This window comes from Hesperophylax consimilis, chromosome 3, assembly GCF_061612785.1.
Source record: "Hesperophylax consimilis isolate HC1 chromosome 3, BYU_Hcon_1.0, whole genome shotgun sequence".
Lineage (NCBI taxonomy): Eukaryota > Metazoa > Arthropoda > Insecta > Trichoptera > Limnephilidae > Hesperophylax > Hesperophylax consimilis.
Genome location: NC_142838.1, coordinates 17640211 through 17667040, shown reverse-complemented (window position 1 = coordinate 17667040; position 26830 = coordinate 17640211). Strand labels below are relative to the sequence as shown.

General features: G+C 34.0%; 1 protein-coding gene across 1 annotated transcript; it reads left to right on the top strand.

Annotated features, from left to right (window-relative positions):
* Positions 1-529: 529 nt before the first annotated feature.
* On the top strand, positions 530-12787 carry TH1 (negative elongation factor complex member TH1). The gene is made up of 12 exons (XM_089650931.1): positions 530-814; positions 1065-1290; positions 1384-1493; positions 1571-1678; positions 1831-1980; positions 2068-2198; positions 8969-9156; positions 9339-9594; positions 9951-10161; positions 10390-10530; positions 12451-12580; positions 12671-12787. The coding sequence occupies exons 1-12, from the start codon at positions 755-757 to the stop codon at positions 12700-12702; spliced, it is 1743 nt and encodes a 580-aa protein (XP_089507057.1). The 5' UTR covers positions 530-754; the 3' UTR covers positions 12703-12787.
* The last annotated feature ends 14043 nt before the right edge of the window (positions 12788-26830 follow it).

Below are 26830 nucleotides of genomic sequence, written 5' to 3'. Positions count from 1 at the left end.
TGATCATGTCATGTCTTCTTCGGATGTCCCTGACTTTTGCTACCATTCACATTTGCATTATTTAATCGCACTGAAATAACCAAGTATTCAATATTTTCAGTATCTCAGTATTCGAATATTATTTCGATTATTTTAATTTTTATTCTGCATCTAATAGCACGTATGCATTTGCGAATCAAATCGCGAGAGAACCACAAATCATGCGAAAGGTGAAAAGAACGAAGCATTGACTCCATGGCAAGTCGGCGTCCGGACACTCCGGACTGCTTCAATTGCACCTGTACTTGGGCGGCCCTGCTGCTGTTTGCCCTAGTGCCATCTCCTCTCCCTTCTTTTCTCCCCGGTCGAAACCTTATTTTATTACTTTAAATCAAGAATACATATAAATTTTCTGTCAATAAATTAATTTCGATTGTAATGAAATATTTTCTAAAATAATATATCGGTTATGCTCATCACTAATAAATAGATAATATAGTTTGTTATAGCTGATTGGTAAATCCATGGTTTATAGTCTATGGTATAAACAAACTGTTTACGAAACGTCAAATAATTTCCGTAGAGGATGCGTAGAGGTGTGCAAGTGGTTTATTTATGGGTACAATTTATTGACGGTGGACACAAGAGAAATTCCGATTTATTCAAAACGATGATTGATATTCAAGAAAAAAAAACATATTGAAGAATTTTGATTTTAGTTTATGGAGGTTCTTCTTATTCTGAATTGATTTTATAAAATTATTCACAATTCGCAATGCCAGGACAATACGAGGAGGAACGTACATGGGAAGGTGGCGATATGGTTGATTATGAGGTGTGTCTAGACATAGTATTAGTTTTTGCTCCTTTATAATATATTTATTTAATCAATTGCTTGTATTGAATTGCTATAAATAAGTCACATTTTCATCACTTTTAGTTTTTTTTTAATATACATATATTAATATATTCAATCAATCTAAACCCTATTCCTTTTCACCTCCATATAATTAGTGTGGTTTCTGTTTATTTATTTTGATTGCAAATTTTCTCGGTTTGATAATTAAATAAATGTGTCAAATTAGGATGATGGAACAGAAGAGTCCCTTGAAAACCCGGTGGAAGTCCTGAAGGAATGTCTGGAGAAGTTCACAACTCCAGACTACATCATGGAGCCGGGGATCTTCACACAGCTAAAGAGGTATTTCCAAGCAGGAGGAAACCCGGAACAAGTCATTGAACAACTGTCACACAACTACAGCGCCGTTGCTCAGATGGCTAACTTGCTGGCTGAGTGGCTCATCTTGGGAGGTGATTTACTGTTACTAATCGGGGAATTAATCCTTACATTTTGATAAATAGTTAATATTATGATTTCATTTACAAATTTGAGATTATTTCTAGGGGTTAAAGTTACTGAAGTGCAAGCAATGGTAGAAAACCATTTAAAAGATATGATTCTCAAAACTTTTGATCCTAAAAAGGCTGACACCATCTTCACCGAAGAGGGAGAGGTTCGTTACTGTAATTTTTCCTACACTCAAACCAATATGCAATCCATTAGGGTTTTCAAATAATTCATCATTTCTAGACTCCGGCATGGTTGACTGAAATGATAGAGCATCCAACATGGAGATCCCTCATCTACAGATTAGCAGAAGAGTATCCAGATTGCCTCATGCTGAATTTCACTATAAAGGTAATTTATTTGTATCAATACTTCCGTATTTCAATTTCTTTTTAGTTTCTGTCCAATTTATTCCATTAAATAATGATGATCAATATTCATGTTACAGCTTATATCTGTTGCTGGCTTCCATTAAATAATGATGTTCAATGTTCACGTTACAGCTTATATCTGATGCTGGTTTCCAAGGAGAAATTACCAGCATATCAACAGCTGCCCAACAAATTGAGGTGTTTTCAAGAGTTTTGAAAACAGCAATTGCTGGATTTCTCCAGAACACTGAAGACTGGCAGACTAGTGTTCAAGAATGTGCAGTAAATATCTTGACTTTGTTATTTTGCATTTAATAAGTGCCAATTTTTCTTGAAACTTATTTTGTTAATGTTTTCAATCTTTTCCAGAAAATGGTATGTCATGGCCAACATACGTATGTATACAGTCAAGTCATTATACATATTCTGGCCCAGGAAGCCCGTGGCGGAGCTATCATGAAGCGACTCTCCCAAGAGATAACAAGATGCGCACAGCAGAAGTAATTTGTTTTTCCAAATGTTTGTCTTTGTTTAAAAAATAAAAGTTTTTTATAGTACTTAAACTAATATACATATTTCGCTTAACTACATAATTCAATGCTATTATCATAAATATATTTAATATTATTCCGATTTGACAGCTTGGAACACTCATGTGCTCTGTGCAGAATACAAAGGTACTATCGAACATGGCTATCATCTTGACAGGATTGACCAGACATGGAACACAAACAAATTTACAGACAGACGAAATGCAATGTGGTCGAGTTATAACAGGACTTCGCTATGCTCAGTCAATCCGATAATAATAATAATAATAAGCCTTTTATTCTGAACTTCTGTTAGGTACATTAATATTAGAAATGTTTTGTTTGTTATAATATATCCCGAAGCTCAGTTTGCCTATTGGCATAGGCCTCCTCTAACAATTTCCATTGAGACCTGTCACGCACTACTCTTCTCCATTGATGTCCAGCCGTGAGTTTTAGGTCGTCTTCCCATCTCATGTGTTGACGTCCTCTACTTCTCTTGCCATCTCTGGGATACCAGTCAGTGACATTTTTACACCATTTCTCTTGTGGGTCTCGAATCATATGACCTGTCCATCTCCATTTTTGTTGGTCTATTCGGGTAACTATATCGGCAACATTAGTTATCTCCCTTATTTTGCTACATCTCACTCTATCCTGTTTTCTTATTCCTGTCAAACTTCTCTCCATGGCTCTCTGGCAGCGTTCCAACTTTTCTCTGTGGCGTTTGGTGAGTGCCCAAGTTTCGCATCCATAGGTGATGACTGGAATTATACACGTGTTGAAGACTTTCCTTTTTATTTGCATACTTAGTTCCTTGGATTTCAAGACTTCTTTCAAAGACCAGTATTTCTTCCATCCATTTTTCTACTCTTCGCTCGATTTCTTTAGTGGTTTGATCTTTGTGTGATATTATTTGTTCAAGATAGATGTAATCTGACACATATTCGAGTGGTTGGTTGTCAATTTTTATAGTTACTGGATCAGAGTTTGTAAGCAATTTTGTTTTGTCTTTGTTCATGCATAGGCCGACTTTCACACTTTCCTCGTTTAATGATTCTATCATTTTATTGAGGTGCGTTGGGTTTTCCTCGAATAGGACTATATCGTCTGCAAATCTTAGGTGGTTCAGTTTTGCACCTTGCACGTTGATACCATATTTTTCCCAATCTAGTTTGCGGAAGATACTTTCTAGAGCAGCCGAGAACAATTTTGGCGATAGAGGGTCTCCCTGTCTTACTCCTCTCTTGATCTTGAACTTTTTCCCCAATGTTTCTAGTTGGATCCTCGCTTCGCAATTCAGGTATATGTTTTTTATAATATTGATGTATATTAAAGGTATCCCCTGCTGTTCAAGACTATCCCATAAAGCTGTGTGTTTTATGCTGTCGAAAGCTTTGGAGTAATCGATGAATGCCATGTATAATTTCTTGTTATACTCGTTATATTTTTCTACTATTTGTTTCACTGTGTGTATGTGGTCCAGGGTAGAGTATTCTTGTCTGAAGCCGGCTTGCTCCCGTGGTTGGTTTTCGTCTAACTTTTTACTTATTGTTTCCAGGATAACCTTGGAAAATACTTTGTAGATATTTGACATCAAACTTATAGGTCTGTAGTAATGGAGCGAGCAAATGAAAAATACTATAACTAGAGTAAGAAAACTAATATATTTATATTTATTAGATTAAGAACAATCCTATAATCCAGTATGATTAAAATTATATATTTTTCTCTTGCCCAATCCATATTACAATATGGTATAATCGGTTGGGGAGGGATTTTCAAAACTAACCTTTCACCTGTAGAAAAGGTTCAGAGGTTAATTTTGAAAGTCATCCTAAGAAAACCATCGATATTTCCAACCACGCAGCTGTTTGACTCGGTTAGGGTTCTTAGCTTAAACAATTTTTTTAAAAAGAATGCACTCTTACAAATTCATAAAAACCATTTCAATTCAACAATTTCTACAAAAATAAGTAACCGATCTAGATCACGTGGTAACTTAGAAATTCCTAAATGTAAAACTAGTGCTGGTCAACACCATTATACTTATCAAGGTATAAAATTGTTTAATGCCCTTCCGGATAAAATTAAAACTGAAAAAAATTACAAAACTTTCAAATCACAAATCAAACAACTTTTAGATAAACCCAACGGTAATCACAAGTTTTAATATCATTGGATACATTTTTCAAATACATAATTGTTTATATGAACTCATTTGTAATTTTTATTGATTAAATTTTCCTAAATTCACATTATGAATTTAGGAAAATTGATTAATGATTTAAAAAAATATATATATAAACAAAATTTAATATTTAAAAAAAAAAAGCTACATATATTTTTTTTTACATATCCTCTAAAGTTATATTATGCGCTTCCTAATATGCATTTATTGTTGTTGCATTTTATTAAGTACCCATTTCATACAAGATTGCCAACTCGGTCATTGAACAATTTACAACCAGTACTGTACCTACCTTCTATTATTTCGTACCTAATAAGTACATTTTTATTTTTATATCTTATTTTTTCTAAGTTTAATAACTATTATATTATTTAAGTTATATTTTTTAGTTTGTAATTATATTTCTTATTTTCTTAATTATATTGTGTTATCAAATTTATCATCTAGTTTTATAACTATTTGTTAATTTTTAGCTACATCAACTAGTGAAATTTTACAACCTATAAACCATAATGACTCCCAACACTCCCCAACTCAAACACGAGAAATAATTTCTCAACTGAGTTGGGCAATTTTTGTTAAAAAATTTCTAATTTTTTCGCAATCAGCCTCGAAATATCTACATTTGTAAATTATTGTAATGTGTTTGTATATTCTTCTATTATTCTGACTCTTGACATGGCCCGACTCGAGTATCTGATTCACATGATCTGATTTAAGAGTCAGAATAATAGAAGAGTATGTATGAGACGATGTATGAATGTGAATGAGGCAAGGAGTGTGTGCCAAGACCGAGTTGTTTGGCGGTCCGTCCTCTCTGCCTTCTCCTGCGGGGAAACGGCGTGATGGTTAGTTAGTTTGTATATTCAATAAAAAAAAAAATAGTTCCCTATATCGAGCCATAATCGGCAGAACAGCGTAAGCGACAATTTGTAAATTATACAGGAGAAGGTTTTTTTTAATTAACTTTCTTAATTGATTCCAAAAAGGATTTAGGTTAATGAAGATTAATAATCTTTGGTTACTGCCTGTATGAAATGAAAATACTTTTTATTTGAATGCTTCCAGTTGTCGAGATAGTGGCGGTAACGCTGTTTTGCCTGTAACCCTAACAGATTTTTTTCCCTCTGAAATGTCGCTTACGCTATTTGGAGTAGATTTTTAAAAAAATTTTTATCATGCAATAGGCCATAAGTAACAACTAATAAAAAACATATATGTTTTTAAAGAAATATTTTTTTAATTATCTTGCTTGTACTTTACAGGGAAAATTAAGATTAAATGTTATTTTCTAAAAACAATAAAAATAAAAATGTTATTTCCAAAACAATAAAAATAAAACAAAAACATTTTAACAAATAATAAACATAATAGATACAACATATATATTTTTTTAATAATAGCCCTTATATCGGCAATTTTTCAAAACTTTGTTAGTTTGAGCCACATTTTTCAAAACTATTCACATGTCTTCCTGGTCGGATTCAGGTAAGGTATCTTCCACTGTGGATCCATGTGGCAGTTCCAAAAATTCATGCCTCATCCTCTCAGGAATAATACCTTTCTCGCAGAGACCTTTAAGATCCCTATACTTGATCTCCGTATTTTCGACTATAATACAAATTTACGCTTTCTCCATGGGGAGTGGTTAGCACCTTCTCGAGGTCAAAACTTGCGCACAAAATATCACTATCATTTTTGCTTTTAGCCTGATCATTAATGAAGATCTCTTTGCATTTTTCCTTTTCGCTGAGGTGACTTTTGTAAATATCCATTTCAGTTTGCTAAAGCTTCTCGTCACCGGACAAATTTTTCACTTTCTCACATAAAGAACACTTGTCCTTTTTAGGTAAATAAAAACCCAAGTTGAAATTAGTATTAAATATTTTTCTAAAAATATTCATACTCACAATGTTACTATGCCCAGATTCATCTAATGAATTAACATTTTCAATGTATATTTTATACACGGTTTTCACATTACGCAAATCGGCAGGAAGATATCTTTTCGAAGATTTATTTCGACATTAGTGAGATGGAACAGCGGGCAATTGTGTAGTAAACTTTATTACCATGTCCTTTTTTTCTTGGTCCGTTTTATTGGATGGATCGTGCTTTCCTCTCAAATCGGCCTTAGAAAAATTATTTTCTAAAATATTATTGCATGCATGCCTGATAGTCATTTGCCCGATGTCAAGAGTTTTCAAAATAAATTGCTGACAGACTTGAACTCTTTTCCTGTTCCAATTTATGAAATATTTATATGATGTATTTCTTCTGCTATCATTTTTAGCCCTTTTTCTTTTGATTGGCTGTTTGTTTATATACAAAAGAAGCCAGTCCCTCTGCCGCTGGTTGCTGGCCATGCCCCAATAAAATGCATGTATGTTAAGGCGATCTTCTTCACTGAATTGAATGGCACAGTTGTTGCCACATTTTTTATTTAGACACGGATTTGGTTTAACACTTTTGTGCTGTCCATTACATTTTAGTCCTCTCCTTCGCACTCTCTTTGGGACTAATTTTGATTTCCTTAACCCAGCATATCCAACAGATAAATGTGGATCACTAACACTGCCAATAAGTAAGCTTTCATCGCTCATTTCTGCATCTGCATCATCTGAATCAGGCTTCCAATACTCTTCAGATGGTTCGAAATCTAAACATAATTCAGTATCGGAGAATTGAACAATTGGACTTAAATGTGCTGTTGCTGAAGTGTTCCCATCACAAACATCTATTTTCTGATTATGGGGCTCCTCGTCAATACATAAAATTGTTCTTAAATTATTATCGGGGGGTTCCAGAATGTCCATCGAATCACTTTCGCTATCAGTGTAATCTACTAGACGGACAGTAGTCAAAGGTTTCGGTAATGTAGGTGACATTCTTGAATCACTATCTATCTTTGGCAGAATAATCGGTAAACCTGAAGAGGTATTGGCTATAGACTGTAATGCTATTTCTACCATCTTAGGCGTTCGAGTTTGTGGAGCCATCTGCACAAGAAAAGTATTTTGTATTAGTTTACTTCATAACACAATGACATTTTACCCCTTAAACGCACAGTGCGTAGTAGGTAACAGTAATTATACTAATATTATTTAACTAATTATACTAATATTTAAATACGTAACGTTAAATTAAACAGATTTACCTTGTAGAAATTCTGCTGACACGTTCGCACTGGTCATCCGATGGACGCTAACTGACAAAACTGGAACATTCTCTACCGTTCGGCGTAAGAACGTAACCGACCATATTGTCGCTTACGCTATCAAATGACGTCGGTTGCGCTGTTTTGCTCGCCTACAAGATTTGTAAGGAAGTTCATACGCTAAAAGGCACAGGTACCAAAAAAGCGTCAGGCGTATAAGATAGAACTGTTATATTTTTGTCGCAAACGTATTAGGTAACATTGAACTGCTTTTGTTAAAAATCGTAATTTGACAAAAAACGTCGCTTACGCTGTTCTGCCGATTATGGCTCGATATCTTCCTTTTGTCCTTTTTTAAATATAAAAATAATGTTTGATGTTTTCCACTGTGTAGGGATTAGACCAGTTGTTAGTATTTCGTTGAATATTGAAGTGAGTATTGGTAGTAGTTCTTTTAGGGTGCCTTTAAGAAGTTCGTTTGTCACTTTGTCTGGGCCTGGAGCTTTTTCCATCTTCTGACTGTATATGGCTTTCTCTACTTCTCTGGAAAGTATTTTTGGTTCGGTTATAACGTTTTTCTGCTCTTTGTTGACGTTTGTCTTCTGATCGTGTTTTTGTTTGTCGTCTGAGCTTGAATAGAGGTCCTGGTAAAATTTTATGGCTATTTCGTTGATGTTATTTCTATTTTAAGAAGTAGTCCCCTTTTTGTTTAGTTTTGGTATCCATTCCTTATTTTCACTATATGCTTTTCTAATGTTTGCAGCCTCTTGGTCTTCCTATCTTTCCTGATGTTCTCTCTGATTTCCTTACTTAGTTCAGTTATAGTTTTTATGTTCTCTTTTTTGGGATGTTTTGTAAGTAGATTTTTTCTTTCTTTTATAAGTTGCAGCGTTGTATCACTTAGCTTGTACTTGTTTCTTTTGCTAGTCTCAGCTTTTACTTTAGTTAGTAGATTTTCTAGCTTTTCATATTTCGTATGAGCATCAATGTTACTCGTAGTTAATTCTGCAGCTGATCTAATTAGAGATTGTGTTATTACCTTTAAGTTTTCATCGCTGTGGTGTTTTGTAATGAGTGAAGCGAAATGTTTTCTAGATTTCTTTGGTAATTCTATTCTTATGTTGCTTCTGACCATTCGATGATCTGTATTGAAGTTGAATTTAGTTAGGACCGACGTATCCGTGAAGGCTTTTGGATAGTTTGATGTTATGTAGTCAATTTGCGCCATATTAATGCCATAGTCCGATAACTATGGCATTAAATGGAGCAGCATCCTTCCCTCGGGCTTGTGAATCCCTCAGCTCCATGTTATCTAGAAATGCCCCCTACCCAGCTGAATTTCTACATTCTATTTAGGAATTATAGCTTACCTGAACCTTTTATTGATTATAGCCACCACGATGTGACCCCGATAACTATGGCATTAAATGGAGCAGCATCCTTCCCTCAGGCTTGTGAAGCCCTCAGCTCCATGTTATCTAGAAACGCCCTCAACCCGGCTGATATCTCCGTGCTATTTAGGAACTATAACTTACCTGAACCTCCTCCAATCGATCTCATCAGAACACCACAGTTTTTGGGTATGTAATGGAAAGTTTGCAGGTCATGTAGCTTCAACGCGAACGACTGCACCTGGTGATAAATTTAATAATAAACTTTTCTTTTTTTTTTTAAGTTTCTTTATTCATTGAAATTATTTGTTACATGCATTGAGGATTTTTCGACCACCATGCTGTGTCATAAAAGTAATTAACTGTTGCAGAACTCCTCGTAGACTCACTGTTCAAGCCTGGCATGAAACTGAATCCTGAACACAAGCCTAAATACATTTATCTCCTTGCATACTCTGCCAGTGTGATTGAAACGCCCGCCAGAAAAGCTCAGGTTAAAAGGACCGTCAATAAAGATGAATTGAAACCCACGATTCTAGCTATTGAAAAAGTACACACCATTTGTAATATTAACAAAGGATCATCAGAACTCACGGCAGAACTTTCCACATTGTATCACTGCATACGGTAAGAAAAATCTTTAATCCAGTAATCCATTTCCTAATTTGGGTATGTTTTGAGGCTAACTGAGTGAGGAGAAGAGGATGATTGGGAAGTATCTGGTTATTAATGAGAGTATCTATCGGTCTGGAATGAAGTGCCATTGTACCACTTACATATTATCGCACGTTCTATTGAAGTTACAGCAATAAAATTTTCCTGTTAACATCTAGATTCAATCTTCTAATCGTTTGAAGTATGTTCAAACCTCTTATAGTACCTGCCCTAATTTTAGTCCAAACTGCTTTCCAGAATCCTGAGTTGCAATTCAACAAGATTACATTACTTACTACAGTAGAAATTTTAATAGTGTTTAATTGTAGGTTCCCCGTGGTGGGTGTGGGCATCATCAGGTGGGTGCAGTGCACCGTTCTGGAGCCATCCTACTTCAAACTGAGCACAGAGCACTGTCCCCTACATTTAGCCCTGCTGGATGAGGTGGCCGGTCTGCACCCCCTGCTGCATCACCAGCTGTTGCAACTCCTGGTGCAATTGTTCGAGACTCCACAAGATGAGCTAGAAATACTCGTGCAGGTGACTGAATCATTTTTTTTCTACAGTAACGTCCATCATAAGATTCCTGTACTCCTATTCCTTAAGTATTCTCAATTTTTCAATTCGTTGAAATAAAGGTCTGCATAACCATAGCGGCAAATCAATAAAATTCTGGCCTTTGGAAAAATTGGACCGTGGAAAAACGCATGTTAACAGTCATTAAGAAAGTATGACATGTATGACAAAGTGTTTCTTCTTTTCTTTCAGTTGGAGTTGCGAAAAATGCTCCTAGACCGGATGGTGAACCTGCTCAGTCGTGGATGTGTAGTTCCTGTATTGAAGTATATCAAGCATTGTTGGCAACGAGACGATACAGACATCTCCCTCATCAGATACTTTGTAACAGAGGTAAGTGCAACTCAAGTAGGAAGTTCCTAATGAAAACCATAAGGCCAGTACACCACGCTCATTCGAACACGTCTTAGCGTGTGTACCGTCTCACTCGATGCTTTTTTATTTGATTCGAAAATTATTCAAAGTCTATAATTCTTGCTCGATGTTTGACAGAAATTTACGAATTGACTGTACTTAGTGGTATATCTATGGCGTCTTGTGTCGAGCTGACGAGCATAGTTCCAAGACAAAATTTATGATCGATCCAAAATAAAGATAACAAAATTTTACAGAAAATAATATTATCTTTTATAATGTGGTTACTTAAAATAACTAAAATAAGACGTTGTTACCTACACTACCGTGGTAAGTAAAGACCAATGAGTCTCGCATCCCTAATTTGGGTTTGTTGTGAGGCAAAAGGAATGAGGAGGGGAAGTACCTGCCTATCAGATTTGGTCACCAAACATGGCTAAAGTAATTTCAAGCAATGTTTCAAAACTCTTCTCTATAATTCTGAATGTTTGTCTTTCACCATGACAATCAGTTTGGAATGGGCTACAAATATACAATATATTATTTGTTTTTTTTTAAATACTTATTCACAAATAATAATGTTACATACTTTACAGAAATATGTATAGTAATTATTTCACTTAATTTTATATATAAGTAAAAACCAATGAGACCACCATAATAAAGCTAGGCTTGTGTGTATGAGGGATGTGTCGTTTTGTTAATTATTTTTTTATGTAATATTACATTTTCTTGATTTTCCCTACTTGATACGCTAGCTTGGGCCGTAATTACAAAGCAAGAAGTCTACTTCATTTCGTATAAGATAAAAAATTTAATTATGCAAAATAACACATATAAATTAAATAAAATATATTTAAATTGGTTTGTGTGGTATGCAGCGATAGAGTGAAAATCTGCGCTGGGAGAATGTATTTCAAGAAGGTAGATAAAACACAGTAATTTCAAAGTAGTTACTGTGTGTTTACTTACAGAAACAGAATACTGCATTTTTATTTACCAATAGGTATGAAAATAATAGGAAAAGTTAGTATGTAATATTAAATTATGACTTAAGTAAAGAAATTCGATACTTAATAACTTCCCCAATTCAAAATGGATCATACATATTAGAAACTAGCTGTACCCCACCACGCATTGTGGTGTGCAGATAGATAAACAATAACACGCAATAACACGCATATTCAAATACAAAGTTGTGTCAAAATTTCAAAACAAACGGTGGAGAGCTTTCGGAGATTTAAGATTTTGAACAAACGAACATTTAAATTTTTTATTTATCTATATGAATCATGAGCTTGAAAATCTTATCCAGCCTACGACTGCAAAAACTGCGATGGGCTGGACATGTTTTAAAAATGCCTGAAGATTCTTCTTCTAAAGTCGGTTCCTCCTTGCTGACAATCTAGACCCCCACTCTAATTTACCTGGTGGACTAGGCTCCTCCACTCCGCTGTTCTGAGCTACGTGGAGAGCCTAGGACACCGACGTACCGGACTCCAGTAATAATTGCATTGATCCAGCGCATTGGTGACCTTCCTTTGCCTTTCCTCTGACTTTCAGTCATTGACTCAATTCAGATTCGTCAGTGACTGCCAGTTTGAGTCCTTAGTTTGGCGAGCAGTATATCTTTAAATACGTTGTAGGCTGACAGTAAGCCTATCGTGGATGCCTAGCTCTTCCAGAATGGACACATCTTTGCTGTCCGTGATGATAGGATGCCATAAATTATGACCAAGGTGCCCCCAGAGAAGTGACTTAAAGGAAGACCGACAAAGAGGATAGAAGCAGGACGGGAAGGATTGAGGACTGCAGGGGAGTGGTGAGGGAGGAGACCAAATCCCACCCTGGGATGCAGTGCAGCACCGTGATGACAATAATCATGTATTTTATTTTCAGGTATTAGATGCTATCGCCCCTCCATACACCCCTGAATTCGTTCAGCTAGTTCTACCGATGGTAGAAAATGAAGAAATTACAGGGACTATGAGAGCTGAAGGAGAAAACGATCCTGTTTCAGAATTCATCGGTATTTATGAAAACGCTATCTCAAAAAATCACTCATTGTTACCGCTAAACCTCACAAAAATTTATTAACGATATTTATTTTATTTTTCAGTGCATTGTAAGGCCCGATACGCAATGATGTAATGTGGAGATTCCTGACCTTCCAATCAAGCACATGACTTCTTTTACAAACAGAAAAATGTTGTCATAATAAATATTTTCTAAAACAGTTTTTTTTTTCATATTACATTTTCCTATAAAAAAAGTTCTACCAAAATGGCTTCCAAGAAAAATCATTCATACCACAAAACGGGTTCGTAAAACTAATTAAAAATCTTGGAGTTTGTATGAAAGTTATTTTTTCAAAATGTCAAATATTGAAATTCTATTTATAAAATTTAAAAATTTCGAGGGTTGAATAATTTTACCTAGGGTTTTCTCGAAATAACCTTTTTACCTTTTAGTAATAAAAATACCTTAATTATTAACTATTCTATATGAAACCACTGAAAGTGACATTGTACATATTGCCATATATGCGAACATCACCTATCACAAGGCGTATTAAATTTAAAATACTTATTCTTGTAGGCGAAATGGCACAGTAGCAATTTTGTGATGAAAAGCTCACAATGCCAAGTAATTTACAGTTTTTAACACTCTGAATATTAATTTATTATTGTTTACTATTTCTGGGAGATTTTCCCCATGAGAAATTTTTTTGTATTTTGGGGACATTAATCTAAACTTGATGAATTCTCAAAAGCCTGTAGTAACCTAGTATAAGAATATCCTTCTCGCCTCTAAGATTTTAAATAATTTTTGTGGATCAATGGTATCAAATGCTTTAGAATTATCGATAAATAGTACTTTATACCATAATGTCTTTTATGGTTTAATTCATTATTTATGTAATTTGAGAAGTCCTGTAATAATTTTTCAGTGCTTTTTTTCTTTTGAAATCCATATTGTTTTTTGTCTATAATGCAATTTTTTTCTAGGTTATTTGTTTAATTTTAAAGAAACATATTTTTTTTATCAAGTGCAGGCAAGATACTAATAGCTTGATAGTTTCCTATTTCCGAGTCTTTTCCTCCTTTGTATATAGGTCTAACAATAGCACATTTAAGGTCATCAGGCATTTTCCCTTGTATAATAAGTCTATTGACAAAGTGTGTTATAACGGGTCCTAAAATATATATGTCGTACATTCTTATGTTGTCCATTTCTATAGATTTTGAATTTTGAATTTTTTTAATCTCTGTGAGAGTTGTCTCGGGTAAATACATGCTTTGAGGTAATTCTACTGGATCAGCATTGAATGCTTTAAAGTCACATCTGTGAACATTTGCTTTATACTATCTGAAAAATAATTTTCAACTGAACATTGAACTTGAAGAATTTTACCCATCACTCAGGATTTTTTTTAATGAAATACCACACACAGTCTCAACTGCTCCTAACCATCTGGAGCCAGTGAGACTATGGCATCCCCAATTGGGGTATATGTATTCGTATATTGTGAGGCTGAAGGTAGTGTGGAGGGGAAGGAGAAGGAGAGGAAGGAGGAGGAAGGAGAAGAGAGAAGGTGAGTAAGTACCTATTCAGATCTGGTCACCAAACACAGCTAAAGCCATTTCAATTCTGATGGTATTTACACCGCATCTTCCACTTTGGAACTTGCCGCAAATAAACTATTTGTTATTTTAAATGAATAATTTGTGAAATAACACAAATGAATCTGTTATAAATTAGGGTCCTTGGAATTAAAACTCCGTTCTTAAGAGCAAACTGAATCACTTTTATTTAACAATAAACCTCCACTATCACATGATATGACTAGGCACCTTTTAATAAATACTCTGGTTACAGGCTAGTTCCTGTGGTTCTTTAGGAAAGGTGAAACCTTTGGTTGTTTTTGAGCAAGAGAGAGTTTTTAAGGAAACCCGACCTTTTATATGACAAAGACTGTTGACACCTTCAAATTCAAAAGGCCCGCAAAACAGGGATCGTCTTTGCGGATACAATTTAATCACAAACAAATAGCAGAGGCGAGAACCTTTCATAAATAATATAATCTAACCTTCATAGGTGTCACTAGTGGTACATAGATATAAAATTCACTTACGCACGCCGAATTTTGAACCTGCGACCTCTGGATCTCTAGTCGAGAGCGTTACCCCTAGATCAAGTAGGCCGTAATACGTACGATGTAAGAATATTTCACATCACGCATTCACCGACAACCGATAGTAGTATATTAGCGGTAGGTACCTTGTACTTGTAGATTGTTTTCAAACTTAACATAATATTTGGATGATTTATATAGAGCAGTTTTTGTGAAAAATCACCTCAAGGACACTGTTTGTATCTTTGAAAGTAATACTTTAAGTCAACTACTACCTAACATAAAAGTAAATTGTTTGAAATCTGAATCACCCTGTATATACAATTTATCACTAAATGGCTAATTGAACAAAAAATACCTCTAACTTATGGGAGCCGAATTGTTCAATCTCCAGACGATATGTTCAATATAAATGGTCTATAAAACTCGCAAACAAATAGAATCATTAGCCATTGACATGGAAATTTCTCTGCACAAAGTTAAAAATAGCAACTTAACAAAACACGTCACAGCAGACATCTTAAATAAAAAACTCGAAACGGTTAACACTAAAAATAAATATTATGTCGACTCAGAAACTAAAATATTAAAGATAAAATTAAAAAGAATGATTTAACTATCACAAAAGCTGACAATGGAAACTCTATTGTAATACTTGATAGAATAGAGTATATAAATAAGGTGGAAGACTTCTTGGTACCAGAAGATTTTAAAATTTTAAACAAAGATCCCACTAATAATATTGTCAAAAATGTTGCCATTTTTCCCACCAAATGGTCAAAGAAAAGCGCCAGGGTTATGAACCCGAGAGCCCCAGCTCTGTATGGCCAACCTAAAATCCATAAAGAGAATATTCCCATAAGACCCGTTGTATCATTTATAAATGCTCCTACAGCAAACTTAGCAAAAAAACTTAACTTCCTCTTCAAAAAATACACAAATTTTTCACCGCGTTATAGCGTAAAAAACTCGATAGAGCTAGTTAACAAAATCAAAAACATTAATCTTCCACATAACTGTCGATTTATTTCCCTAGATGTAAAAAGCCTTTTTATGTACTAATATCCCCATTGAAGAATGCCTTGTAATAATTGATAACATCCTTGAAAAATGCAATATTAACCCGGTAATAGGAAAAGAGTTATTCCAACTCATAAAAATTTGTGTTGAAACAAATTACTTAATTTCTTTTCAACGTTACCTATTACCAACAAAATGATGGTCTTCCCATGGGATCACCGTTAAGCCCGCTTCTAGCGGAGATATTTATGGATTATGTTGAAAACATAATTCTTCAATCCCCCTTAGCAAAACATATTATATACTATGTCAGATATGTAGATGATATTCTCATATGTTGGAAAGGCACCAACCGACAGTTAGATATTTTTACGAATTGGGCCAACACCATTAATAATAAAATCTGCTTCACAGTAGAACACGAGATCGAAGGTAAAATAATTTTTTTGGATTTAACAATCGGTAAAAATAATAATAAACATACCTTCGAAATATTTAGAAAACCAACATTTACCGACACAACAATAAATGTAAACTCAACTCACCCTTGGTCCCATAAATTATCAACTTACCATTCAATGGTACATAGATTAATTAACATTCCCTTAGAAAATAAAGCATATCAAAAAGAAACAATCGCGGTTAATAACGGCTACGAGGCAAATAACATCGACAAAATTATAAGAAAGAAAAAATATTTTAAAAAAATCAATTTAATATATCCGGTACGTAATAATAAGTTAGATAAATTTGCATGTTTAGAATTTTTCTGTCCAATATCTTTAAAAATAGCGAAAGAAATTAAAAAATGTGGTCTAAATATTGCTTTTAAAACTAATAATAATATAGGAACTAACCTCAAAAACTCTAAAAGTAAAATCCCTAAACTTAAAAATAGCGGCATTTATGAATTAAAATGCGACCATATAGACTGTGATGCCGTTTATATTGGACAGACTGGGAGAGCCTTTTCAACTAGATTCAAAGAACATATGCGTTGCTATAAAAATAATAAAATTGATTCAAAATTCGCAGCTCACCTCTTGGAGAAAAACCACGTCCCGCTTGACAACAACGAGCCTAAACCTTTACACATAGAAAGAAAGGGTTTTAGATTAAATTTACTAGAACAATTAGAGATAAATAAAATAACTAATGATCCAAACATAACCCTAATTAATAATCAAACAAAAATGATCAATTCTCCCCTGCTTAATATTTTCAAAAAACCCAAACAATATAATTCCTTAACATAATCACCCACATACCAACAATTAAGAAAACCCTTAGGTCATTAATTTTAACAGGTGTGCAAACACTGCTGGATTCCCAAATATTTTGGCTATTCCAATTCTTAATGAATCATTTTTGAACATTATAGAAATTTAAATGGGTGGGGATAGATAAAATCATATAAATAAGTCATCGCCGTGTGGACATTTATTTATTTATTTATTGGATGATTTTTATAGCGCCGCTTTTGCGAAATATCACCTCAGGGGCGCTGTACAGTTAATGCAGATATTACAAAAAAATATATATAAATATTACAAATTGAAATTGAAATTAAGTTAAATAAAATGAAGTACAGAAACAGGTGACACGGAGATGGAGAATCTGCTGCAAGAATCCTAGGTGGTGAGGAAACTGGACCAGCTGCTGCAGCGAGAGAGTCCACCGCGTCCACCAACAGTGCCAGCACGAGGTTCGTCATCCTTCCAGGTATGTGTCTGCTGCTAATAGAGCGCTGACACAATGTCCTCTCATGGATTCCAGACCTTGGCAGCACCGCTGTGACATTCGACGAAGGTAGAGGATGGAGACTCTGCAGCAAGAATCCCAGGTGGTGAGGAAACTGGACCAGCTACTGCAGCGAAAGAGTGCACCGCGCCACCAACAGTGCCAGCACGAGGTTCGTCAACCGTCCAGGTATGTGTCTGCTGCTAATTAAGCGCTGTCACAGTATCCTCACATAGATAACAAACCTTGGCAGCACCGCTGTGACGTTCGGAAAGTCCATTTCCTTGTACACTTGTTTCTGGTGATTATGTTAGTGGTGCATTGTTCCGAAATAAAAGGCGGCGGACGGGATAATAAATCACCTTGGGCACTTGTTAGGGCTTTCAGAGTTTCCAAGAATAACATTGAAAACATCTGGCGTACCTACAGTTACCGATTCTCGTCCCAAGTTCAACTTCAGCGAATTTAGAATATTTTTAGCACAATTTTCGATTATTCATTTTTGAAACACTGCACTCTAGTCACATTACTATTAAGTTCTGATTACTAATTGGTAAGTTAATTTAAAATGTTGATAGACTGATTTTTAAAATAACTTCAAAGGGATGTTGCCTCGTTTCCCTTGAAAATACTAAAAAAACACAAAGCGGTTGGAGACGGCATGACGCGTCCAGCTGCCACAAAGGGCGCTACTCAACTTATGCGACATATCCACAGTTTGATAATGGCCTCAAAAGCCGAAACAGCTGTCACATTAAAAACTGTAAAAATAACAGAAATACTTGCAGAACTTAATAATTATTATGACATTATTAAATTTGATTTATTTTAAATTTATTTAAAAAAAAAAAAAAAAAAAAAAAAAAAAACCACTGCCATAATCAATAGTATTACTAATACAGAGTATCTCTGCTTATTAACCATGTTTTCAGCATATATCTGAATCTCTAAGGTAATTCGCAAATTTTATATTGCTTGGTAACATGTTGAATATTTTGGGCACGTTGTATTCCAGGGTTCGCTATCCGTATTCATTGTTATATTTTGGTACAAGCATTCCTTCATTTTTTGTGAACCTAGTATTATGTTCATGTTCCCCTTTCCTCTTATATTCGGAGTCAGATATATGCTGAATCAATGTTTTGTGTCCTAATAAGGCCTGTACCGGCAAGACAGTCAAGTTCCGATACAACAATGATATGTTTCGCCTCTGTGAAAATATCTGTTTTGGAACTAGTAATTTAATCACAGAATTTTGTACTAATTGTAGGTTATTTAAATTAGTTTTGCAAGAGTGTCCCCATGTGGTTATTCCATATCGTAAAGTAGATTCTGCGAGTGATAAGTTAATTATTTTTAAAATATTCACAGGAATGAAACATTTCAGTTTGTACAGTTTACCCACTATCGCCCTCAGCCTTTTACAAATTTTGTTTATTTGCAAGTCCCATTTAAAGTTGCAATCAACAGTCACTCCCAAATAAACATATTCATTAACTAGTTCAATACTATCGCTTATGTAGTGCTGCAAAATGTTTTGATGAATACATGCAAAATTGTGAGATATTATTTCAGGCTCATTCGGAACTGAAGCATGTGGAGATCTTATGTGCATCAATTTGGTATTTATGATTAGGCCTCATAGACTAACATACATCAATGTTAGGCCTGCATCATGTGACCATTTTATCAGGGACGTAAAGTCATGCTGCATATATTTAATAGCATTAGATAATTGATCATCAGATATAACAAGAGCAGTGTCATCTGCATATACAAAATGTTTTACATATAAAAAAAGTTTTTTCATTATTGATACAAATATTATATAAAGCGTGGGTCCCAAAATTGAACCCTGAGATACGTCAGCCCTCATTTTTTTCTTCCCACTCAGTTTTTCTAATAATTTTACACAGATATGTCTATTTAATAAATTATTTTTAAACAAATTAAGTAGGTTTCCTCTAATTCCTAGTGATGCGTAAAATTATTCAAGTTCAATGTTTAGTTGAAAATTAATAATTCTTTATTTGAAATGTTGGTTCGTTTTTTTTTGTTGTTTCGTTATCTACATTTGACAAATTAATGTAATTTTTAAAGTTTACTTACCGTAGAAAGATAATTTTCTACTTTCGAAAGGTCTTATTTGCCGTAAGCTTATTATTTATGTTGATTATAATCACGGACGTATATATAGCTTTGATAAGGGGGGGGTCCGCAAATTAAAAAAAAATATATAAGGTCATGTTTTCGTGAAAAAAATAGTCAGTCTTAATCAATCAGCCTTTATTTTTAAATATTATATATATAAATCATTCAGTCTCTGATATTTGAACTAAAAATAAACATAACATAATTATCGCTCCTTATTTAAATAAAATCGCTTCGTTTATAACATAAAAAAAGAAATAACATAAAATAAGAGGTGGAAAACAAAATAACTTTTTTTTATACCTAATTTGTTAAGGTACACTAAACAAAAATACTCTTTCATCTTAAGAACAAATAATTTGTTTTAAAATTGAAACACCTTTTATTTAATCACATAACCAAATAATTTATTCTAAACTTTGGTCATATTGTAAGGCACTCTTTTTAATGAACTACAATTATAAAATTAAAATCAAAAAGTATCATCCTACCTACAATAACAAAATATTTTTAATGCAAATAATACTTAATGTATGAAAAAAATAAGCGTTTTCTCTCAAGCTAAATGAAGAGTTTTCATCTTAAGAACAAAATAATTTCTTTTAAACTTTGGTCGTACTATTATGACACTCTTTTTAATGAACTACAATATAATTAAAATTAAAAATTACCTACCTACCTACAGTAACACTAACAAAATATTGTAAATTCAAGTTATACATGAAAATAAATGTAGTTTTCTCTCAAACAAAAAAAACTGACACGAGATTCATTGTTTTACAACTACTATTAATTAAAAATTATCATTCCTTATTTCAAATAAATGGTTGTGCTTTTTTAAATAAGTTATAACTTCTTCGTAAATAATATAAAAAAATAAACAGTATCTAGGTATTACCTGTGTGAAAATTATTAACGAATAACATAAAATAAAAGGTAGAAAACAAAATTACTTTTTTAGGTGCACTAATTTCTTTAGGTACCTACCTACACTAAACAAAAAATACTCTTTCATTTTAAGAACAAAATAATTTCCTCTAAACTCTGGTCATTTTGTATGGCACTCTTTTTAATGAACTACAATATAATTAAAATTAAAAAGTACCATCCTACCTACAATGACAAAATATTTTTAATGCAATAATACTTATTTGAATATAATGAAAATAAAAAGTGTTTTCGTGGCTCGCAGTTCAGTGCACCGAACATGTCCGACCGCAGGACGAAATCTCCCGAATTCAGTTTCGGTTTCGGCCGTAGTTTCACTGTTTTCTGCATTCATGCACTCTATAACATCAAACGTTTTTCCTTCCATGATCCTTGCAAAATTTGCTGCCTGCTCAACAGCAAATTTATGATACTTAGTATCTGCATGGTGATCAAAGCTCTCTAAAGCTTTCTTCCAGTAAGTAAATGGCTTACTAACCAAGGCTCCAAGTTCTTGCTGACCACGACCGCCATGCTTTTTTCCAAATAAAACACATACTTTGCAAAGTGCTCCCTGCATGACGTTTGAATATACAAGCCATGAGTACCTGGTAGTCCAATGGCGTTGAAAAGAAAGTTTCTTTTTACCAGTGATAGTGACTGGAAATTTAAATGTATCCGGAGGGGTCCAAAGCTCTTTTAATGCTCTCAGCTTTTCCTCGTCATTGCTTGGAGGATGACATACGTAGAGCGCAATATCATAACCCGTCCTGGCTGCGGCTGCGGACGTAGCCGAACACAAATCCATCCTGGCTGTAACAAAGACATATTTGACTAAAACAAAACAACAGCACATACCCATCTTCAAACAGCTTTTTGGTCATATTTAATTGTAAGAATAATAATAATAATTTGTGACTCTAATACTCTAATCCATACTATAATTAAATCGTAAGCGTTCCGTTTCTGTAAGTACATAAATATTTACAAAAAAAAAACAATTCATACGCACTATAATTATGTTACTGAGGTCAATAAAATAGTTATTAAAATTTTTGTCTGTTTGTCTGTGCGTTTGACCACGCTAATCTCAGAAACGGCTTAATCGATTTGTATGCGGTTTTGCTTAACATTTTAGTCTATGTTTCATTCCAATCGGTTCATAAACTAAAAAGTTATGTTAAGAATAAGAATTTTCAACTAAAAATTAAGTCTACGCGAACAATGTCGCGGGCACCAGTTAGTTGTTAGTTAAATATAATTGTATTTCTTTCTGTTAAAAGGCGAAATGATTTTATAACACTTAGGTACACGTCGCATATACACTGAAATTACCATTTGTCAAATATTTTATGCTCACGGCAAAACATTTGTTTACAGAAATTCTCTGGGAATAAAAATAAGAGCAGGATAAAAGTTTTTGAAATTCTAGTAACTGGGTTCCTTCCTAATAAAATAAACAAGAGACTTACCTTTCTTCACTTCATCGTCATCAGTATCTGTGGATGGCCCCGCTCTATTTATTCCTACTTCTTCAATATGACAGGATTCCACATTGTCTTTTGATAAAAGTTCATTGGGATTTGGTCTCTCTTTCTTAGAAAAAAAACTCAAAAGAGATACCTGATTTGATCGTTTCATACTTTTTAAATGCGACACTTCTTTCTGTATTAAAACAACTGACAACTGCGCAACGCGAAGAGACAAAATAGACTAAACTAGATTCTAGCTTGGTATGGTGCGCGCGGCCGAAACGCGGGCGGCGGCGGCGCGCCGCGGCGGGGGCACTGCCCATTCCCCCGCTCCCCGCACTGTGGCGGACTTAAGAAACTATCGTATTCTACAATCGGCGCGGTGCAATGGGGGGGGTCCGGACCCCCAAGACCCCCCCCTTATATACGTCCGTGATTATAATATTATTTTTTTAAATACTTTCAGCTCAAGTCCTAAAATTATAATATCCCGCGATTTGGGTTATGGGTCTGCGCTAGTATAACTATACATTTATTATTGTTAATCGTGTGCCTAGTTGGTTTTATTGTAATTCCTACATAAGAATTTATTTATTGTTTTTTATGTGACTACTCACAAGAGTGCTGCTCTCCGTACGGTGCACGCCTCAAAAAGGGGACTATATCGCCACCCGGCTGGGCAACGTTGTGAGATGGGTTAAGGAGGGGGCTGTTTTGAGATTTTTTAATGCGGGCGTTGAAGAGGCATGACTAAAATGAAGAAGAAAAGACGGATACCTTATCTTAGCTCGTTCCACATACAAGCCGACTTGGGTTTGCAATCCAAATCATTACATTATATTCCTCGATCCTGCGGGATTTGAAGAATGTGTGGGATTTACAAACCCTAGAGCGGACGTACATCATGATGCCAAAATAATTTAAAAAAAATTGTATTTATGATTAAGACAATTTAAAAAAAATATATTTTTTTACTAACACCATATGGTCGGGCAATTTACCGCCAAATCATGGCTTAGCCGCGGGTGTTTTTTTAAAATTTTAGTGCCAAAATTAGACTTTCCGCAAAATATTCATATCTTATGATCTATTTGATATTTTTCGATGAAACTTTCAGAGTTTTACTTTAAAAAGATGTCTCTATTTATTTACTTAGCAATGTAGGTATGTGTAATTCCTTTTTTTATGAACAAAAACATTTTACTTTCTTGGGAATCATAGAAAAAACAGTATTTCCCAATCGAAATGATTTTATTCATACAAAATTACAAGATTATTTAGAAATTTTCAATACATATAAAAAAAAACTATAACCTAATAGTGCTTCAGTGTGTGATAGAGTTCGAAACACTTTCCTTTATGCAGGGGCACGTTGCAAAACTTGCACTTGTACCGCGTTTCACTGTGTAGTTTGTGAGCGGAACATACGCTACAACGATTTTTTTTTTGTGTTTCAAACTCATTGTATTGACAGGTAGATAGATCGGGTACCGCCAACAATAGAAAACACATGACCCCGCACCCATTTAGAATCCCCTGTTTACAAGTTTCCCGCTCCTTACCGCTTTGCGCAACAAAACAAGTAAACTCGTCTCCCGCGTCTTACTGTAAAAAGGCATATGATGAGTTTTCTCGTTTCCCACAAAAATGTGTTAAAAGAAAAGTGAAAAACCACAAAAGTGAACAAGCACATATTATTTATTAGAGAAGTAACATTTAATTTGTTACGCTGTTGTACCTATATAATTAGGGAAAACTGAGTTTTAAAAAAAAAAATCTTTTTATTTGTGAGTGCTTTTTTTTTTCTTTGTTTATTATTTTCTTTAGGCTTATTTATTTTTATTTTGATTTTTTTATTTTTTGGTGACGTTGCGGCAATATTTTCAATACCTTGTTCGGGGTCTTCAATTTCAATGCCCTAATATAATTTATTAAGACTTATTTTCGGTAAAAGCCCTAAAGGTGTAAATAAATAATTGAATAAATAAATAATAAATGTAGCATCCTATATATTTGCCCAGCAAATTCAAGAAGTACATGTAAAATTTTCTTAGCTTTCAGGAAATTTTCCATTGTCATCTGTTGGCAGTATGTCTTATTGGCCGCTTTCCTCTCCTTCAGCACTCGAAGGCATTCTTCATCCCACCAGGAGGGAGGGTGAGCCTTCGTGCCTACAGGGGATGATTTGGGAATAGACTTGTCTGCAGATTTTAGAATGGAATCAGACTAAGATTTGTAAGAGGAGGTGCAGTTATCTGAAGAAGGGGTAGGCAGGGAAAAAGTGTGACCCTGGATAAATTCTCTAAAATGGCACCAGTCGGCTTTTTTTATGATAAATTTCAGCTTTCTTTTAAAGAGGTTAGTATTAAGTATAGTATAGAGATAGACCAATCACACACTAAATTTATCTTCCATTATTCTAATTATTGCTCATACACAATTGAAACATACACAACAGCTCAAGTTCGACTCTATCATAAGATTGTAACGATTATACATCACAAATTAAAACATTGATGAGATATATTATAGACATAGACAAATCACACACTTACTTTCACATATTTTTGGTTCCTTGGAACGGGCAATTTGCCTAGTTAGGAACCAATAATTTCGACCTGATAAGGTACAATAATCTATAATCACTAAAAATATTTTAATTATATCTTGTATCATATTGTACTGTGTGTAAATCTAAAGGAATAAATAAATAAATAAAATGTGGTGAAAAAGCCTATAAATAACATAATTTTAAGACCTATTTTATTACTTTACTTACTTATTTTTCTATTTGAGCTACTGGTCTAAGGTTTATTGATTCTGGAGTCGGTGAAGTCATTTTTCAATTCAATAACAGTATATATTCGAAATTAAACGTATTTTTAGTGGAACTATGCGCAACTCCGGGGATAGTTAGAAACAATTAATAACCAACATGGCTGCTCATCTTAACTAGAAGACTCCTGATTGGTTGAAAGTCGAGATTGAACATTCAAGCTCTCAACGTTCGGCGGGATATTGAACAAATATCTATGAATTTAAAAAAAAAAATTATATTCATAAGGTTTTGAATGTTCAATATCCGAGAGTTAGAACAAATAAGAACTAAAACATTGTTCCGTGAGTGGATATTGGCACTCGAAAAATGTCACTTAAAAACCATGTTTTTTTTTAGCTCGGTTCGGTTTGTTGAAGTCCAAAAAGCGCTAACGAAAACAACTCTGTTAAATTGCAAATCGGATGAAAGAAATTAAGCTTTTTCAATCAAGAAGAAGATCGAGAACTTCAGTTTTATTATGTTATTGGTTTTCCATTGCAAAATTCTACAAACTATAGATGCAGCCTTAAAGCACTTCAGTCCAAAGCCATCGTTCAAATGCCTTAAAACGTTTGAAAATTTTCTGGAAGAATATGAAAGGTATCGACATGAATTTGAAACTTTATAAGCAAGTTGTGTATCAGAAAAGTGGTCCATCAACCCTGAATTTTCTAAAACCCATCAGAGGAAGGTGAAACGCCATTTTGACGAACTTTTCGAAGATGAGCGTCTCCAAGATCTGGAAAGGTTGTTTAAAGTGAATATATTTTATCAAGTATTGGACATCATTATTAATCAACTGAAATCGCGTTTCCTTCCAATGCAATTCCAATGTTTTGCAACCTGACACTTAGCAAAATTTAAATGACACTGATCTCTTAAAAAAAGCTCTAGAATTTGTTGATATAGGTATATAAAGAAGACATGTCTGAATCATTTGCCAGGGAAATTCTCAGTTCGGTCCACCTTCAGAGACGAAATAGAAATGGCTTTGTGTGTTAGAGAACTTGCTGATTTATTAATAATAAAGAATCATTTTAAGTCGTGCAGCTTACCTGAAGTATGCACTGCATTAATCTTAATCTTTCAAATTTGTTACAAATCCTGTTACTACAGCTAGTGGCGAAAGGTCATTTTAGAAAATAAAATTAATAAAAACATACTTAACCTCTTAAGGACCACGCCCGAGTATACTCGGGCGGCTATTATGTGCCAGAATTCGGAATTCATACGAAAGAAAATTTTTAATTATTTTTTCACACTATGCACCACAACATCAATATTCAGTCCCATTTTGGGCCTGAAATGGCTTTTATATGAGGATATATATTTTGAGTAAATAAAATTCATTTTTTTTTTTTTTTTTTTTTTTTTTTTATTGGTTTTCAAGTTTCAATCCCGTTAAACTTCAATAAAGCAGTTTGTCAACAGGATGTTAATGATCAATTACATACATACACACATAATATTATTACTATAACCATACAATTAACACAACTAAATTAATATAAACTATCTCTATTTAGTAACCATTGTTTCAGCATATATCTCAATCTATTTGTGGAATCGTAATTTTTTATATTAATGGGTAACATGTTAAGCATTTTTGGCACGTTAAATTCTAGGGTTCGCCGTCCGTATTTATTATTATATTTTGGAACAAGCATTCCGTCATTCTTTGTAAACCTTGTATTATATTCATGTTGCACTTTCCTTTTATAATCAGACTCAGATATATGTTGGATCAATATTTTGTACCATAATAAGGCCTGCACCGGTAATATTGTTAAATTTCGATACAACAATGAAATGTTTCGTCTCTGTGAAAAAATATGTTTTTGAGCTAATAACTTCACCATAGAATTTTGTACTGATTGCAGGTGGTTTAAATTAGTTTTACAAGAGTGACCCCAAGTAGTTAAACCATACCGTAAAGTTGATTCTGCGAGTGATAGGTAAATAATTTTTAAAATATTCACCGGAACGAAACATTTTAGTTTGTATATCCTACCCACT